The following is a 19,719-nucleotide window of genomic DNA, read 5'->3' on the forward strand; positions in this document are numbered from 1 at the left end:
AAGAGGGAGGGCATCCCAGTTACCTGTGACTCTAGACCAGTACTGTCCAATAAACTTTCTGCTATATGGATTCTCTACCTGCATTGTTCAGTAGAGTAGTGCCAGCCACACATGACTATTAAGCACTTAAAATGTGTTTAGTGACTGAGGAATTGACTTTTACATTTTATTTAATTTTATTAATTAAAACTTAAATAACCACTAACTGGAGAGGTCTAAGGAAACAAAGTAGCATAGTGTAATTGTAGTCAAAAGGGCTGGGTTAAGTCTTGGCTCTGTCAGAGGTATGTGTGACTGTGGAGAAACTACTTAACCCTTCTGAGCCTCAGTTTCTATATCTGTGAATGAGTACAATGATAGTATCTACCTCTAAGACTCTGAGAAAATAAAATAGCATGTACAAAGCATTTAACACAATCCCTGACACACAGCAAATGCTGTCCTATTTTATAATGCTTGGAATTACCTGGTTTGTTAGACTTTATGTCTCGAATTCTTTAACTGGCACTAAAATGGAGGTTTTATACAAGAATAACAACTAGGAGTCTAAGTTGTACTTAAGCATCTTAGCCAATAACTGTTTCCTGTCCACAGAATCTAAGGTCAATCTACATTGATACTAGCCTGTATCCATTTCAGGTTGCTTGAGGAAACTCTGTACAAAAGCATGGGATTCTATGTTTTTTTCTTGTCAAGTTGTTAAAGGATTAAGCCCTAATATTATTATTTAGTATCCCTTTCAGACTTGCTGTTCAGTTCTTCATGTGAGTGTATTAAAAGAAAAATATTAATTTCAATGACCTTTCATTGAAAAGTGAGGAGATTCATTACTTTTAATAAAAAGGACAGTTGTTAAAACAGGAATACTGTATGTATTTAGCAAAGATAACGTCCAGACTTTGGGCTTGATACACTGCTGTACAGTTGACTAGAGTCTGGCATCAAGCCCCAGCATGCTGCCAAGAAAGAGAAATCAGAGGCTGGCACTCAGCTGGTGAGGTGACATGTATTTATAGGTCTCGAGTTTATCCCTTTTTTGTGTCAATTTGTAGATTTAGATAACTGGTACTTAAAACAACTCCTGACTCATCTTTCAGACCAAGCAGTAATAATAGAATTGCTCTTACAATAATTAGAAAGTTACAAATAAAGGTTGGGATTGCTATTGCCTAGACTGTAGGCTGCAGGGCAAGTTAGAAATTTGCTGTGTTTTTTTTTGTTGTTGTTTGTTTATTTTTGGTACGCGGGCCTCTCACTGTTCTGGCCTCTCCCATTGCGGAGCACAGGCTCCGGATGCTCAGGCTCAGCAGCCATGGCTCACGGGCCCAGCCGCTCCGCGGCATGTGGGATCTTCCCGGACCAGGGCATGAACCCGTGTCCCCTGCTTTGTGGGCTATAATAAACTGCAAACTCTTTTCTGTTGTTTTTAGTAGAATTCTCCCCAAGATAATAGTGTAACAATGATCACTAGAAAAAAAAAACTATTATCTCAAGTGACTTGCTCCTTATGGAAGCTATTGGACTAAGAGTCCCTACTCTACAGGAGGGTAGAGTTTTGAAAAAATGACTGACAATCTTTGTTTGCAGGTTTGAAAGTGTCTTGAAAAAATAACTGAGTTCTTCCAACACAATCTTTTATGAGTTAATCATATTTTTTGTCTAGGATCATAGTTGGCCCACTAGACTTTGAACAATATTCATTACAATATTCATCTAAATAACAATTTAGATGAATAATAATTCTGTAAAATTGGGTCAGTTCTTTTGGGACAGTAAAGCTGGGAGAAAATATTTCCCAGATACCAATGCGAACCTGTGGTCTCTTATGCTACATCATGTAGTTAACTCACCTTTTTTTATCGATTTTTTGCAGTCAAGTTTGAAGACACCCACCGAGATTAATTGAGCACTTATGTTCTTCAAAATAACGATGTGATCATTAGACTTTTTGATAAACTCTTTGGTATCCTTTTTATATTCTGCTTTGCATGCTTTAATTTTCTCTTGTTTCTGCTTTAAAACCAGTAGTGATAGGATCAGCTTATATTTGCCCTAACATGAGACCAACCTCCAGAGGTTGGTTCATTCTGTTGATAAGAAGAAAACATGTCTAAAGAAGAAGTCAGAATGAAGTTTCAGGAAATCATCATATCAAAAGATTTCTTAATCCCTTGATCGCTACCTAATCTCAGTGGGTGCAATCGTTTGGAGGGACATATAGGACAAGAGGAGGAAGTATTTAACCGAGTCTGGTGGTGAGGAATAGGGGGTGTTGATCAAAGAAGATCAGCTTCCTGAGCTGAGTCTTCCACCAACAAGAGGACTTAACCAGGTGAAAGTTAGGGGTGGGAAGTGGGCCAGCCTGGTACGGTAGCAGGGACAACATGAAGAAAGATACATAATGATGTAGGACAGCAGTACAAGTGGTTTGGTTTTGCTGGAGTTTCAATATGAGTGGGGATGAAGGAGAGTAGTGGGGAGATGAAGCTGGAGAGAAAAACAGGATCCAATTTAAGGAGCTTAAACTTTAACCTTAGGAATGAATTTTAACCATATTCAAGTTTGCATTTTAAAAAGGTCACTACCTGATCTTTGAAAGGTAGATTTGGGGAAGGGTAAACTGAAAGTAGTGAGATTCTTTGGGAGTCCACTCAGTAACTACCTAAATGCTTATTATAGCAGTACTAAGCAGCTGGTACCCAGGGAGATGATAGGTGCCTAGTGAGCATTAACATCAACAAGGGAATGACTAGGAGAAATGAATAGAAATTAATAGGAAGTATAATAAGCAGAATTTGGTTGGTGTAAGTGGGCGGGGTGTTGCAAAGGAAAGTAAGCTGTTAAGAATGAGGCATTGGTTTCAGATCTTGTCATCTATAGATTTGGAGGCACAGAACATGGAGTAGATTTGAAGGGAAAGATCATTCAGGTTTACTGAGTTGGAGGTGTCTACAGCAGGACATTCATATGGAGATGACCAGTAGGCTGATGGATATGAGTCTAGAGCTCAGAAATGAGGTCAGAGCTATAGAAATAGTCAGAGGAATCAGATTAAACAAAGAAAACTGAAACAAGTCCATTTTTGAATCAGGTTAGAAAAGAAAACAAAACAAGAAAAAATTATTTTTAAAAAAGGAACAGTCAGTGAATAACTAGGCTACAAAAATATTTAATGCCTTGACTAAATGACTGGTGAGAATTAAGTTTGTTTAGAAGAACCAAAAAAACAGGGTATGTCTTAAAAGACATTTAAAACATGGTGCTCTGAGCTAAGGTTGGGGGTTGGCTTTATCTTATTTATTTATTTTTTAAAACATCTTTATTGGAATATAATTGCTTTACAATGGTGTGCTAGCTTCTGCTTTATAACAAAATGAATTAGTTATACATATACATATATCCCCATATCTCTTCCCTCTTGCATCTCCCTCCCTCGCACCCTCACTATCCCACCCCTCTAGGTGGTCACAAACCACCGAGCTGATCTCCCGGTGCTATGCAGCTGCTTCCCACTAGCTATCTATTTTACATTTGGTAGTGTATATATGTCCATGCCATTCTCTCACTTTGTCCCAGCTTACCCTTCCCTTTCCCCGTATCCTCAAGTCCATTCTCTAGTAGGTCTGCGTCTTTATTTCCATCTTGCCCCTAGGTTCTTCATGACATTTTTTTTCTTAGATTCCATATATATGTGTTAGCATACAGTATTTGTCTTTCTCTTTCTGACTTACTTCACTCTGTATGACAGACTCTAGGTCCATCCACCTCAGTACAAATAACTCAATTTCGTTTATTTATATGGCGAGTAATATTCCATTGTATCGATGTGCCACATCTTCTGTATCCATTCATCTGTTGATGGACACTTCGGTTGCTTCCATGTCCTGGCTATTGTAAATAGAGCTGCAATGAACATTTTGGTACATGACTCTTTTTGAATTATGGTTTTCTCAGGATATATGCCCAGTACTGGGATTACTGGGTCATATGCTAGTTCTATTTTTAGTTTTTTAAGGAACCTCCATACTGTTCTTCATAGTGGATGTATCAATTTACATCCCCACCAACAGTGTAGCAGGGTTCCCTTTTCTCCACACCCTCTCCAGCATTTACTGTTTGTAAATTTTTTGATGATGGCCATTCCAACCAGTGTGAGGTGATAACCTCATTGTAGTTTTGATTTGCATTTCTCTAATGATTGGTAATGTTGAGCATCTTTTCATGTGTTTGTTGGCAGTCTGTATATCTTCTTTAGAAAAATGTCTGTTTACCGCTTCTGCCCATTTTTGGATTGGGTTGTTTTTTTTGATATTGAGCTGCATGAGCTGCTTGTATATTTTGGAGATTAATCCTTGGTCACTTGCTTTGTTTGCAAATACTTTCTCCCATTCTGAGAGTTGTCTTTTTGTCTTGTTTATGATTTCCCATGTTGTACAAAAGCTTTTAAGTTTCATTAGGTCCCATTTGTTTATTTTTGTTTTTATTTCCATTTCTCTAGGAGGTGGGTCAAAAAGGATCTTGCTGTGATTTATGTCATAGAGTGTTCTGCCTATGTTTTCCTCTAAGAGTTTGATAGTGTCTGGCCTTACATTTAGGTCTTTAATCCATTTTGAGTTTATTTTTGTGTATGGTGTTAGGGAGTACTCTAATTTCATTCTTTTGCATGTAGTGTCCAGTTTTCCCAGCACTACTTATTGAAGAGGCTGTCTTTTCTCTACTGTATATTCTTGCCTCCTTTATCAACGATAAGGTGACCATATGTGCATGGGTTTATCTCTGGGCTTTCTATCCTGTTCCATTGATCTATATTTCTGTTTTTGTGCCAGTATCATACTGTCTTGATTACTGTAGCTTTGTAGTATAGTCTGAAGTCAGGGAGCCTGATTCCTCCAGCTCCATTTTTCTTTCTCAAGACTGCTTTAGCTATTCGGAGTCTTTTGTGTTTCCATACAAATTATGAAATTTTTTGTTCTAGTTCTGTGAAGAATGCCAGTGGTAGTTTGACAGGAATTGCATTGAATCTGTAGATTGCTTTGAGTAGTAGAGCCATTTACACAGTGTTGATTCTTCCAATCCAAGAACATGGTATATCTCTCCATTTATTTGTATCACCTTTAATTTCTTTCATCAGTGTCTTGTAATTTTCTGCATACAGGTCTTTTGTCTCCTTAGGTAGGTTTATTCCTAGATATTTTATTCTTTTTGTTGCCGTGGTAAAAGGGAGTCTTTCCTTAATTTCACTTTCAGATTTTTCATCATTAGTGTATAGGAATGCAAGAGATTTCTGTGCATTAATTTTGTATCCTGCTACTTTACCATATTCATTGATTAGCTCTAGTAGTTTTATGGTAGCATCTTTAGGATTCTCTATGTATAGTATCATGTCATCTGCAAACAGTGACAGCTTTACTTCTTCTTTTCCGATTTGGATTCCTTTTATTTCTTTTTCTTCTCTGATTGCTGTGGCTAAAACTTCCAAAACTATGTTGAATAAGAGTGGTGAGAGTGGGCAACCTTGTCTTGTTCCTGATCTTAGTGGAAATGCTTTCAGTTTTTCACCATTGAGGATGATGTTGGCTGTGGGCTTGTCATATATGGCCTTTATTATATTGAGGAAAATTCCCTGTATGCCTACTTTCTGGAGGGTTTTTATCATAAATGGGTGTTGAATTTTGTCGAAAGCTTTCTCTGCATCTATTGAGATGATCATATGGTTTTTCTCCTTCAATTTGTTAATATGGTGTATCACATTGATTGATTGGCATATATTGAAGAATCCTTGCATTCCTGGGATAAACCCCACTTGATCATAGTGTATGATCCTGTTAATATGCGGTTGGATTCTGTTTGCTAGTATTTTGTTGAGGATTTTCGCATCTATGTTCATCAGTGATATTGGCCTGTAGTTTTCTTTCTTTGTGACATCTTTGTCTGGTTTTGGTATCAGGGTGATGGTGGCCTCGTAGAATGAGTTTGGGAGTGATCCTCCCTCTGCTATATTTTGGAAGAGTTTGAGAAGGATACATGTTAGGTCTTCTCTAAATGTTTGATAGAATTTGCTGGTGAAGCCATCTAGTCCAGGGCTTTTGTATGTTGGAAGATTTTTTTTTAACATCTTTATTGGAGTATAATTGGTTTACAGTGGTGTGTTAGTTTCTGCTTTATAACAAAGTGAATCAGTTATACATATACATATGTTCCCATATCTCTTCCTTCTTGCGTCTCCCTCCCTCCCACCCTCTGTATCCCATCCCTCTAGGTGGTCACAAACCACCGAGCTGATCTCCCTGTGCTATGCAGCTGCTTCCCACTAGCTATCTATTTTACGTTTGGTAGTGCATATATATCCATGCCACTCTCTCACTTTGTCACAGCTTACCCTTCCCCCTCCCCATATCCTCAAGTCCATTCTCTAGTAGGTCTGTGTCTTTATTCCCGTCTTACCCCTAGGTTCTTCATGACATTTTTTCCCTTAGATTCCATATATATGTGTTAGCAAACGGTATTTGTCTTTCTCTGACTTACTTCACTCTGTATGACAGACTCTAGGTCCATCCAACTCACTACAGATAACTCAATTTCACTTCTTTTTATGGCTGAGTAATATTCCATTGTATATATGTGCCACATGTTCTGTATCCATTCATCTGATGATGGACACTTAGGTTGCTTCCATCTCCTGGCTGTTGTAAATAGAGCTGCAATGAACATTTTGGTACATGACTCTTTTTGAATTATGGTTTTCTCAGGGTATATGCCCAGTAGTGGGATTGCTGGGTCATATGGTAGTTCTATTTTTCGTTTTTTAAGGAACCTCCATACTGTTCTCCATAGTGGCTGTACCAATTCACATTCCCACCAGCAGTACAAGAGTGTTCCCTTTTCTCCACAGCCTCTCCAGCATCTATTGTTTGTAGATTTTTTGATGATGGCCATTCCGACCGGTGTGAGATGATACCTCATTGTAGTTTTGATTTGCATTTCTCTAATGATTAATGATGCTGATCATTCTTTCATGTGTTTGTTGGCAACCTGTATATCTTCTTTGGAGAAATGTCTATTTAGGTCTTTTGCCCATTTTTGGATTGGGTTGTTTTTCGTTATTGAGCTGCATGAGCTGCTTGTAAATTTTGGAGATTAATACTTTGTCAGTTGCTTCATTTGCAAATATTTTCTCCCATTCTGAGGGTTGTCTTTCCATCTTGTTTATGGTTTCCTTTGCTGTGCAAAAGCTTTTAAGTTTCATTAGGTCCCATTTGTTTATCTTTGTTTTTATTTCCATTTCTCTAGGAGGTGGGTCAAAAAGGATCTTGCTGTGATTTATGTCATAGAGTGTTCTGCCTATGTTTTCCTCTAAGAATTTGATCATTTCTGGCCTCACATTTAGGTCTTTAATCCATTTTGAGCTTATTTTTGTGTATGGTGTTAGGGAGTGTTCTAATCTCATACTTTTACATGTACCTGTCTAGTTTTCCCAGCACCACTTATTGAAGAGGCTGTCTTTTCTCCACTGTATATTCTTGCCTCCTTTATCAAAGATAAGGTGACCATATATGCGTGGGTTTATCTCTGGGCTTTCTATCCTGTTCCATTGATCTATATTTCTGTTTTTGTGCCAGTATCATACTGTCTTGATTACTGTAGCTTTGTAGTAGTCTGAAGTCAGGGAGCCTGATTCCTCCATCTCCGTTCTCAAGATTGCTTTGGCCTTCAGGGTCTTTTGTAGTGAGGTGGATTGACCTAGAGTCTGTCATAGTGAAGTAAGTCAGAAAGAGAAAAACAAATACCATATGCTAACACATATATATGGAATGTAAGAAAAAAGGTCATGAAGAACCTATGGGTAGGATGGAAATAAAGACACAGACCTACTAGAGAATGGACTTGAGGATATGAGGAGGGGGAAGGGTAAGCTGTGACACAGCGAGAGAGTCGCATGGACATATATACACTGGCAAACATAAAATAGATAGATAGCTAGTGGGAAGCAGCCGCATAGCACAGGGAGATCAGCTTGGTGGTTTGTGACCACCTAGAGGGGTGGGATAGGGAGGGTGCAAGGGAGGGAGATGCAAGAGGGAAGAGATATGGGAACATATGTATATGTATAACTGATTCACTTTGTTATAAAGCAGAAACTAACACACCATTGTAAAGCAATTACACTCCAATAAAGATATTTTTAAAAAAATTTTAAAAAGGCAACCTCTCAGGAACTCGGAAGGTAAGTGATGCAATCTTTAGACCCTCTGTGGTCACTCAGGCTGACAAAGACTAGGGGATGAGTGCCAAAGTGAGTCAGGGAAGGAGAGGTGGCATGGGCACAAGTTGGGGGTAAAGATCTCATCCCACATGCACATCCTGTCATACAGTGTGCAGTGGGTGCTTCCTAATAGCTTGTCATTGGCTGATTCCCCAGTGGGGTGATGGGCATAATCCCATGTCCACCCAAAGGCATTTGGTTTTGAAGGGAAACTAGAGCTGAGAATACCTGTCTGCGAGCCCAGCGTTAGAAGCAGCAAGTTGTGTTCCATTATGTGCCCATCAGGTATTCACACTCCTCCAGGGCTCATATTCCCATGTATATGATGATGTGTAGGGGCAGGTACCACAGCACCTTCCTTGGGGCTCTGATGTATCCCGGGCTGACTGTGGAGTCATGTGAACATTGGTGGGACAGGGCTGCCTCAGGTGGCAGCACTGTCATCCCAGAAAGCAGGGCTGTCTGGTTTGGGGCCTCCATTTCACCAGCCAGCCCCTCCACCTCCCGCACAGGCACCTGGAGAGAACAGGAATAGCACTCCCTGTGGAGTGGTTTGTCACCTACATGCAGGTGACCCCAGGCCCTTGAGTGTGTGAGGGCAAGTGGAGCTGTGCTGGCTGTGCTGAAGTACCGGGGGGGCCTTGAGGACAGATCACAAACATGCCAACCGTTCCCCTGTCATTTCTCTAAGCGCTCATCCCAGCCACAGCCCAGAAGGATGCCCACCCCCAGATCACACCTTCCCTGTCTGAATCCCCCACCCCCGGACCTGCCCAGGTCACGTCCACACTTGTATGTTCCATCCTGGTCACAAAGTAATATTTTACAGGCACCCACTGGACGTAAGGATTCATCCCAAGGCAGCATGGTTCCTGAGGTTCTTGGAGGTTTCTTGATGAGCCAAGGAGATGTTTCTGGCAGGATGCAAGGGCCACTCTTGCTCCACTGGCCCTAGGTAAGGCCCAGAAGCTGGTCCCCCCTCTGGATCTCCAACTCATCCACACTTAGGTCACCACCTCCCAGGGCAGCATCCCCTCAGCCTGCCCCTTAAGCACCCCCAACCAATCCCCAGACCCAGACCAGCTTGACCCTGCACGCACAGACCAAGGAGACAGTTCTATAGGCCACTCCCCCAAAGGGCCCTGTCCTGGCCCCACATCCTGCCCCTCCCCCAGAAAAGACACTACAGGGCCAGAAGATGGAACACATGCTTTATGCCTGAGGTGATCAGGGGAGCCTCAAGCAGGGGCTCAGCACTCACTCACACTAATATATAAAAGTGGTCTGTCTCCCTCACCCCAGCTGAGGCTCCTGGACTTAGGGGAATTAAGCCAGTCCCTTAGGCTTCAGAACAATCTTGGTTTGGTTGTTCCCAGCATGAAGAACTCGGTAGTCCTCTTGGTTACCTTTCCTGGTGGTGCACAGAAAGTCAAAAGAGGTCACATAGTAGGGCTAGTCTGAGATAAGAACGGCATCCAAGGAGCACAGGGTTTTACAACTGGGAAGGCCACAGCAAGCCAGGACTAGAACCAACCGGGTGCTTCAGGGGTGGATGGAGGGGAGTTCTGCATCCCGGCGAGGCCGCTGCACCAGAAGAAGGGTCAGAGGCCACAATGGTACGGTCAGTGGTGGCCAGCCTCCCTGCCTCGATGGCAAAGGTCTTCCCCCGGCTGCAGAGGTAGCTGATGGTCCTGAACCAGCTGCTGCCTAGAGAGCAGGCAGAGCCAGCACCACCTCCCCACTGTTCACTTGCCACTCCTGGAGCCCCGCTGTTTGCTCATGGCCGTGAGCATCTGGCTAATATAGGAAGTCAGGAGGTCATCCATCTTGTAGCCCTGGAAACAGCAGCAAGAAGATAAACAGAGCACAGATGTAGGACCCGGCCGCCCACTCAGACCCAGAACACAGCTCCCAGCAAACTGCAGTGGACAGAAGCCCGGACAGAGGCAGATCCTGCCCCCTCCTCTGGACTTACTTAAGTCTCCCCAGCCACACAGCTGAAGGGTTGGCTTCATCCAGCCAGACATCTAGGGCTCTAAGCTGTTGCGACCTCACATTAAGGCGCTAATTTGTGGGTCCCTCAATTGCAGCTGCAGGTGAGGCAGGGGAGCCCGCCAGGCCTGGAAGGAAGAGCTCTCACCAGAGACGTCTCACAGAGAAGTTTGCTCCCGCGCACCAGGTTCCCAATGGTGATGTGGAAGTAGGTGTTGCCGCTGCTCCAGTTGGAGATCTTGGTGAAGGGGTGGGTGGTCAAGATGTCCTAGGGGAGCAGAGAAGTGTGAAGCTGCACGGCCTGGACTGTCTGGCCTCACTCTCCTCAGCTCCAGCCCACAGACACCACCCACGCAAAGGACCTCAGACTCTCAGACGAGAAAAGGAGCAAAGGGTAGAGCCCAGCTGTGCTATGGAGCTGCTGTGGGAAGCAGATGCCTTCTCCCTCCAGGCCTTGGGCGGGGCCAGCTGGTGGGACAACTAAGAAAGCCCAGGAGGCCGTCAAGTGTATGGGGCCCAGAACTGGAACTCTGAGAGCCTGAAGGAACTGAAACTGTGGTCCCAGATGAGATGGTCCAGCAGAGTTGGAGGGGGGAGACAAGAAGACACAGACTTGGGGAACACAGTGTGTGGGCTGGGTAGAGAAGAAGCCCAGGGAAGTGCCTGAGAGGGAGACCAAGGGGAAGATGGTGGTCATTGCCCCCTTCGCCAACAGCCCCCAGTCGTACCCTCCTGTGTCAGTGGTAGGGCTTGTCTCCTGGCCCCCTGGGTAGAAACTGCTCAGGCCCACAAACCTGAGCAGCAGTTACCCAGTAGAGCCTCCCACCCTGACGAATGTGGACAGAGAGCATTCTGGAAGGAGGAAGTGGTTGGTAGTATCCAATGACGCTGAAAGGCCAAGCACTAAAGAGTGATTGGATTTAGTAGCGAGGGCTTTGTTAGTAACTCAGCAGTTTTTTGTGGTTTTTTTTGCAGTACACGGGCCTCTCACTGTTGTGGCCTCTCCCGTTGTGGAGCACAGGCTCCGGACGCACAGGCTCTGCGGCCATGGCTCATGGGCCCAGCCACTCCACGGCATGTGGGATCTTCCCGGACGGGGGCACGAACCCGTGTCCCCTGCATCGGCAGGCGGACTCTCAACCACTGCGCCACCAGGGAAGCCCGTAACTCAGCAGTTTTGATGGAGAGATGAGAGGTAAGGAAGTAGACACAGCAAACACGGTCAACCTCTCAAGATGTGTGGCCAGGTGGGTAGATGAGGCGAGGATGGTGGTGGCTGATGGGGCCTCTCGGGGTTTGAGTCTGGGGGCCTTTGTTAGAAGTGCAAACAGAGAAGCCCACCCCCGCCTCCTCTTCCCTGTCACTGCTCACCTTGGTTCTGGGATCAATGAGGCTGACCCCATACTTGTTGATGGCAATTAGAAGAATCTCAGGAAAGTTTGGCTCTGTAGTTTGCTAGTTAAAAAAAAAAAAAAAAAAGCCAGAGATATCAGGTGGGGAACCCAGAGCAGGAAATATTATAAACATTTGGGGCAGGAGTGAAGCCGCCCCCAGCTGGGCTTAAGTCTACCTCTCCTGCTGCCTGCTTGATACCAGGGGTGCACTGGTGCTCGTGGTCCTGCCACAACCTCATGGTTTCTATCAATACCTCTGCTGGGCCCTCAGAGCTACACCCAGTCCCTTCATGGGTCCCCAACCAGCCCGGCAGCAGTTTCAGCCCTTCTGTCCTGCTTCTCTAGGAGTCTCTGCTATTGCTCTCTCTCAGCCCTAAAGCCTCTCATCTCTAAAAAGCCTCCTTGAACCCTACACCTGCCTCCAGGTGTACCTACCTCTCTCTTCGTTGCACAGCCAGGCTTCTCAGAGGGGCCCCCTCCTCAGCGTGTAGCAAAGCCATTCCCCCCTCTCCATCCTGACCTATCCCCTCACCCCAGCCACTTCACCATTCTCCTGCCTCTGGTCCTGCCCCTCAGATCCACCCCGACCCTGAAGTCAGAGTGGGCTCTGGCCCCATCAGTCATCCCTGTGCAGAACCCTCTTGGCTGGGCACCACCTGCAGGCAGCACCCTGCCCGCCTCTCCTGCTCACCGACCTGCTGCTCACGCAGTCTGCTCGCCCCACACCCATCCACACTCACCCACTCGCACTTCCTGCCCAGGCCTGAGCTCTCACACCTCTGGGTCTTTGCTCGTTCCAGGCTGTCTGCCAGGAACCCTCCCCTCAGGGTCTCCCTGGAAAGCTCAATGTTGCCTCCTCCAGGAAGCCGCCTCAGCCTTTGCAGTCTGGTTGGGCCTCCCAGGTTCTGCCACCACACTGTCCTGGTGCAGATCATCCCGCCTTACTCTGGCCTTTGTACACATCTGCCTCCCCTGCCAGGCTGAGAGAATGGCCCCTCCGTGTCCCAGGACTAAGCCCAGGGCCCAGTACTTAGCTGAGACACCTAGCTGGGACAGAGCTGAGGGCCATTTCCTCCTTTCCTTGCCAGGCAGGTGGCAGAGACCCCTGCAGTTTCCCAAAGTCATGGGGAGGAGTCTCTGTGCCACCTGGTTCCCCCTCGTCCTCTCTGAGAAGCACACACCCACGGCATACCTTCACCTCGAAGAAGGCTGAGCCGAAGGTGGGCCACTTGAAGATGAGCTTCAGGAAGGCCAGCTTGGCCTCCTCCTTGGACTTCCCTGCGTGCTTGTTGAAATAGGCGACGATGGACTGCAGGAGGAGAGGGGGTGGGGGGTCAGAGTCCTCTCCCCTGCCGCTCCTGCCCCATCTGCACTGTCAGCAGCTGTCATGGGCCCTGGAGGGCCAGGTGTAGGATGGGGGTCCTGGAGGCTATGAAGTCTCCCCACTTATACCAGTTAATGGACTCCTGACAGCCCTTCCCTCCCCAAAGCAAGCAGGCCAAACAGTATCGATTAAAATCCGGTCACCATGGTAACCAGGACAGGGCTGACTTTACAGGGGCCACAAGAGATACTTCCCTGGGCTGCTGTCCAGCACCTGCCCCCTTGACCCTGGGGTACCCAGAGAACCATTCAGGGGGCCCCTATTCCCACTGTCTCCCCCATGGTCACCCGCTTCCAGTCGTCAGGTGAGATCTGCCGGATGAGGTCCTGGGGCACCAGCTCCCGTAGAAGCTTGGGGATACTGGGGAAGTAGGACTTGTCCTCCTCAAACTTGGCCCTGTAGATGAGTGCCCCCAGCTGCAGCACTTCCTCCCGCGTGCACTTGTGGTAGCCTCGGAGATACTTGGGCAACTCCTGCCAGAGACAGAGCAGGTCACAGGCAGTGGAGGCCCCTGGAGGAAGCGGGCTCCTTCCCTTAAGCAGCCCCCACCCGCTGTGAGGCCGGGTCTACTGCTTTACCCCACATTCGGGCCCACCTGCTTCCCCAACCCCAACCTCAGCTGACACTGCTCCCCAAGGGGGGAAGGCACAGTATGGGGAAACAGCATTATGCCACACAGCTTCAGCACTTTACAGATATAAAACAGAGCCGTAACAGTCCAGTGAGGTGAACAGCCCCATTTCAAAGATGAAGAAACTCAGAGGGACCAGCTGGGGTGCCTGACTGTTCCAAAACCCTAACCCCCCGGGCCTGTCCTTCCTTGGGAAAAGCCTCTCAGGCTGGCCTCCTCCCGTTGTGTTCCCTTGAGACCCACTGATTTCATCAGCAGCGCCAGCCCCATCCCCACCTTGATCTTCCAGACCCAGAACCAGAGTAGCTGAGGATGAGGAGCTGACTGAACGCAAAGATGAAGCCTCTAAAGAAAGGCCAGCACTGCCCACAGGCTCCTGGAACCTTACAGCTGTCTTATCCACTATCTGAAGAGTAGGGAAACCAAGGATGGCCTGAGGATACACTGCAGATCAGAAACTATCCACCCACCCTTTCATCTACTCACCCATCCATCTACCCACCCACCTGCCCCCACCCATAAGGGCGTACCTACCCACATCAAATTCCCATTAGTTCCCCCATTTGTCCATCCACCCATGTACCAATATCCACTCATACATTCATTCACCATTCATCCTTCCACCCAACCATTTAGTGAGTCACCAATTCACCTATGAACCCATCCATCCAGCCAACAAATATTAAGCATCTACTCTGGGTCAGGCCCTTTAAGCAACAACATATACCCTCCCTACTCTCATGGAACTTGTAGTCAAGAACTGACATTCATCATCAAACCAATGTGTAATTACAATCTTTGAAGGAATTGTTCCCAGTACTGTGAGAGAATATAGCAAGGTGACCCAATCTAGTCTGGGGGGCAGGGAAGACTTCCCTTAAGATTAGATGATTGAATTGACATCTAAAAACTCAGTAGCTGAGAGAAAGAAGCAAGGGAGGAGCATTCCAGAAGAGAGACATTACGAAGGCACATCTGAGAATCTGAGAAAATGCAGCTGGCGTGAGCTGAGCAACGGAGTATTGGTACAAGGCAATGGGAAGCCACTGAGAGGACCATGGTGACCACCCTGTGGAGAACGGATTGAAGGGGCCAAAGGCAGATGGAGGAGATCAGACAGAAGGTTATGGGCTTCTTCCAGGTGAGAGAAGATCGTGGACCGACCCAAGTTGGTGGAGGTGGTGATGGAGAGACGTGAATGCGTTTGAGAGAGATGCAGGAGGTAAAGTCAGCAGGTGAGTGATTTGGGACATGGGAGAGGTCCATGCTGACTCAGGTTTCTGCCTTGGGGGAGCTGGTAGTTAACGGTGCCACTTACTAAATGGGCAACATGGGGCAAAGGGGAAAGGGGAGAGGAAGATCCTGGGTTTGAAGGAAGGCGGCCCTTCTGGCTCCCAGGCCAGGGTTCTCTCTACCAGGGCAGCTGCCTTCCCCACCACTGGCGCCCCTCCCAGCATCCTGGTCTGTCTGTCCCACAGAACAGTAAACGGCCACCTCAGAAGAGACCACTGAGTCTGCAGTCATGAAGACCTGGAATCAAACCCCACTTCCATCAGCCCTGTGATCCTAATTACATCACTTGATCTCTCTGAGTGTTTCTCTGTAAAATGGGAACAACATGCCTCCTTCTTGGGGTTTGTTGGGAGGACAGATGAGTATAAACTGCCAGACATATAATAGAGGCCCAGCCTGTGAGCCACCCTGCTGGCTTCCCGCAGGCCCATGCCCTTGCTGGAAAGCGTTTACAGACCCAGGTGTACCAGCAGAATCCCAAATTCAGAGCATAGCCCCTCACCAAGGGAAGGGCCTGAGAGCTCAGCCCGAGGGCTGGAGGGTTGGGAAGGAGAAGGATCTGAGGTTGGGCCACCTCCGGAGACCCCAGCAGGAATGGCTTCCAGGCCATGCTGTTGCCCCTCCCCCTGGCAAGGACAGCAGGCAACCACAGCAGAGAGGCTCTGGGCAGCTCACCTGGTAATAGTGGAAGATGGAATCGGCCATGGGGTCCTTCCCTGGCACCGTGGTGGTCCACAGCTTCTTCATGAAGAACACTTGGTAGGTGAGCGAGGGCACGATTCCTGTGGCAGCGGGCAGTCGGTCACCCAGAAGATCCCAGCACAGAAGGGTGTCCAGCCCAGCACCAGCCCCGGAGGAAGGCCTAACTCGGGCCCCACCCAGGTGGGCCTCAGGTATGGCCCTGAGCCAGGACCTCCTGGCCCCAGGCCTCAGATGATCCCAGGACTCAGCCTCACGTTACCATCCTTGACGGGCCGTGCTTTCTTTATCCAGTCCGTCAGGTGTCGTACAAAGTCGAAGAAGAAGTCATTCTCAGGGACGCTGATGACCTAGGGACATGGCCATTCTAGTCCACTCATTTTAATTTGAGCAATACTGAGTTTTCTGACTTTCCTACCCAAGGCCTCCCCAGCAGCCCCTTCTCCAGAAGAACTCCTGCTCGCAGCCAGAGGGGGTGTCCATGTATCAACCCCATCTTGCCCCGACTGTGCCTGTTGAGTGTCTCTGTCCAGTGACAGTGACTCCCTTCAGTCATTCAACAAAGAGTCACTGATTGCTGCTCTAGGACCCTGGAAAAAGGGCCGAGAAAGGGGCCCAGTCCCTGCTTTGGACATTCTCTGGTATCCGTGTCCTGCTCCTCCCACAGGCTCTAAGCCCCCCTGGGTCCAGGACCTCACTGAGATCACCTCTGCGTCACAGTGTCTGGCACAGGGACAGACATGAAGTGAGGAGACAGACATGGATGCACAGGGAACTGGGGGTGAGCAACAGGAGAGAACACCTGACCTGCCTGCAAGGGTCAGGGAAGCCCCCCATGGACATAAATGGGGCGGGGGGCAATGTGGGGTGAAGGCAGGGGCCTGTGCTTCAGAGTCAGACCTACCTGGATCTGAGTCCCTGCTGTGTGACCTGAGATAAGTCACTTAACACTTCTGAGTCCAGGTTTTGTGGTCTGTTAGGTGGGGATGGTCATCCTCCCTTCAAGGGCCTTTTCAGAGGTGAACTGACCTCAGCCTGGCAGCTGAGGGACCAGTCAAATCAACTCTGGAAAGTACATGTGTATTGGGGCAGGGCAAGGAGCCTAGTGTGTCCAGAGCACAGAGTGCTCCCAAGAGGTCTGTGGCCAGGCTGTGCAATGCCTCAGAGGAGAGAGATTTAGGCATAGCTGCTGCATGTAAGGGGGGCCATTGCAGGGATGTAAGAGAGACGGGCACAATCAGATGCCGTGTGCAAGAGTGCCTCTTCCTCTCCCCGCCCCTCCTTCTGTCTCCGTCCCCACCCCCGCTGCCCCATGAGCTCCCAGGGCGCCAGCAAGTTTCCCATGAGACAGACCAAGAGTAGGCAGATAAGCAAACAATGCCCCCCCCCCGCCCCCACAACCCACCTTATCTGCAATTTTGACAAAGAGGCTGAATCCCTCGGAGGACTTGAGGAGCAGCCGGGCAGCGATGTTCTGGCAGAAGTCCTTGGCCTTAGTGCTGGACTCCACCTCGAAGGCCTGGGGGAAGGGGTGGCGGGGGAGCACTTGCTTGGCTCTGGCAGGGCCTCTCCCAGGGCCTCTCGCATCCCCGTGGCTGTGCCTCCAGCTAGACGGAGCCCCCTCCCATGCAAGGCACCCTCCTTCTGAGGGGGCTTCCCCAGAGCTGGGCACCATGCTTAAGAAAAGGAAGAAGTATAGAACCTGCTATGTATGAAATAAACAAACTACAAGGATCTACTGCACAACACAGGGAATATAGCCAATATTTTCTAATAATTATAAATGGAGTACCACCTTTAAATATTGTGAATCACTGTGTTGTACAGCTGACACTCATAATATTGTACATCAACTAAACTTCAATTAAAAATAAATAAATATTTTTTTTAAAAAAAAGGAAAAGCAACTTCCCAGATCGTGCCCTTCCCAACCCTTCAAGCAGGACTAAGCCTTAGGCCTCCAGGGTCCTGGGCCCAGCTGTACAAGCATGAGTGATGGCAGAGGCCAAGGGAGCACAGAAGGGACACAGGGTGATTGTAAAAGGAGAGAAACTGGAGGAAGGAGAAAGCAAACTCCAGAAAGGGCGAGGAGTCAAGAGCCGGGAAGCAGCCCAGACTGGGCTTGAGAGGGACAGGAGAGTCTGGGGAAGCTCAGAGGAGGGAGGAGTGCGATTTGGGGCGTGGGGGGTGCTCCATGTAACCCTCCATAGGGGACAGGAAAAGATTTTAGGAAGTTTTTCTGTCCTTGTGACTAGAATCCCATAGTGGTATTTCTGAGTCTCTAGTCTCTAGACAAGTTTTTAAACTGCTTTTCTTTTTTTTTTTTTTTTTTTTTTTTTTGCGGTACACAGGCCTCTCACTGTTGTGGCCTCTCCTGTTGCGGAGCACAGGCTCTGGACGCGCAGGCTCAGCAGCCATGGCTCACGGGCCCAGCCTCTCCGCGCGGCATGTGGGATCTTCCCGGACCGGGGCACGAACCCGTGTCCCCTGCATCGGCAGGCGGACTCTCAACCACTGCGCCACCAGGGAAACCCTTAAACTGCTTTTCAAACCGGAAGTTTCACCGTTGGTCTTGTTTATCTGAATGAGATGCTGTGCTGGGATGGAGCAGGGGGTGTAGATCAGCAGCCAGCCTGACCAAATGGGCATGACAAGAAGACAAATGGGACTTCTGCCCAGGGGACCACGGTGTAGGGGACTCACAGGTGAGAAGGAAGGAAGGGTTAGTCTGCAGGAGAGTGGACTCGGGGCAATGGGGGAGGTCTTAGGCTGCGGAGCAGGCAGGCCTGTGCCCAGGAACAGAGCTGGCATCAGGGAGATGACATCAACACAGAGCTCAGCTCAGAGGGAGAAAGCACGTTTCTCCAAAGCAGAGGCTCCTCAGAGAGAGGGAGGGGTGACCTTCCCCAGGAAGCTGATCAGGGAAGTGAGAGGCTGAACCAGGAACCCAAGGGCTCCTGACCCGAGGAGTCTATGGCCTCTTGACTGAGCCCCGACTCCACTGAGGGGCAGGAGGATGGGGGCAAAGGTGGGGGTGGTGGGGAAGAGACATCAGGGCTGCCCCGTGTCCCCGAGGGAGCCTGGTCCTTCAGGGGTACCCACAGACCAAGAAGCCAGCGTCCCTCACCTCATCTGTGTCATCGGGAAAGTAGACCTTGTGGAAAATCTGGGTGGTTTTGTGCTGGATGGCCTCCACCTCCACCAGGTGCGGGGGGTACTTCCGGGACCCGTTTCTGAAAACCAGGGGAGGGGGAAGGGGGCCAAGTCAGGAGGCAGCAGATTCCTGGGGCCACGGGGAGCAGAGAGCAGAGGGAACTTTGGAGAGAGGCAAACCCCAGTCCTAATCCCCATCCACCACTTCCTACCGGGTGACAAACTCTCAAGCCTCTAGTTCCTCATCTGTAAAATGCGATGATAATGGTACCCACCAAATAGGGATGTGGAGGGGACCGAATGAAGCAAAGGTTACAAGTGGGCTTTGCAGAGTATGCAGTGCGGCCCAGGTGTCTACCTCCCCAGCAGACTCGAAGGTATGAGAAAATAACTTTCTGAGTAACCAGACTCTCAAACTGTCCAGAATAGGTACTGGGCACTGCCACCTTTGTCTACCTGGCAGCTGTGGGACCCCGAAGATGGGTCCCAACCCCAAAGACGGGTCAGGACCTCAGCATCCCCAAGGGACTCGTCTCGCAAGCCAGGGTGGCCGGAAGCCCACCCCAGTGCCTGCCGCCACGCACTATGCCCACTGCCCCCTCTGCCCCTTGCAGCCCCTGCTGTACCTCAGGGCTTTCTGGAGCCGCTGCAGGCAGTCGATGGCGAGTGGGCAGGGCTTGCGGGACTGCAGGAAGCGCTGCACGTGCGGCAGGAGGATGTTGCTGGGCGGGAAGAGCCCTGTGCACAGCCAGAGCAGCTCCCAGCCCCGCTCCTCACTATACCTGCAGGAAGAGGTGTGGTGTCCAGCGGGGCCACCGCGGGCCGATACGCCTCAGCTCCTCACCGCGGCAGCACATGCCTGCCCTCACCCCCACCCCTGTCTGAGGACCAACAAGGACCCACCCCCCTG

The 19,719-nt window shown here is 48.7% G+C and overlaps 1 protein-coding gene across 4 annotated transcripts in view; it reads right to left on the reverse strand.

Annotated features, from left to right (window-relative positions):
- Nucleotides 1–9,535: 9,535 nt before the first annotated feature.
- MYO7A (myosin VIIA) overlaps nt 9,536–19,719 on the reverse strand; it is a gene marked incomplete at its 5' end in the record, with an annotated part of 88,381 nt that continues 78,197 nt past the window's right edge. For 3 of the 4 annotated variants that reach the window (XM_082627856.1, XM_082627855.1, XM_082627854.1), the window contains 10 exons: nt 9,536–10,098; nt 10,404–10,523; nt 11,627–11,710; nt 12,842–12,958; nt 13,321–13,506; nt 15,633–15,739; nt 15,919–16,006; nt 17,062–17,175; nt 18,784–18,889; nt 19,436–19,591. In XM_082627856.1, the coding sequence (XP_082483982.1) occupies nt 10,009–10,098; nt 10,404–10,523; nt 11,627–11,710; nt 12,842–12,958; nt 13,321–13,506; nt 15,633–15,739; nt 15,919–16,006; nt 17,062–17,175; nt 18,784–18,889; nt 19,436–19,591 (1,168 nt within the window). In that variant the 3' untranslated portion in view covers nt 9,536–10,008. The remainder of the gene's footprint in view (nt 10,099–10,403; nt 10,524–11,626; nt 11,711–12,841; nt 12,959–13,320; nt 13,507–15,632; nt 15,740–15,918; nt 16,007–17,061; nt 17,176–18,783; nt 18,890–19,435; nt 19,592–19,719) is intronic. The other variant, XM_082627857.1, reaches the window with a different exon arrangement.

The sequence above is a fragment of the Mesoplodon mirus genome (assembly GCF_964341445.2).
Source record: "Mesoplodon mirus genome assembly, chromosome: 7".
NCBI classification, from domain to species: Eukaryota; Metazoa; Chordata; class Mammalia; order Artiodactyla; family Ziphiidae; genus Mesoplodon; species Mesoplodon mirus.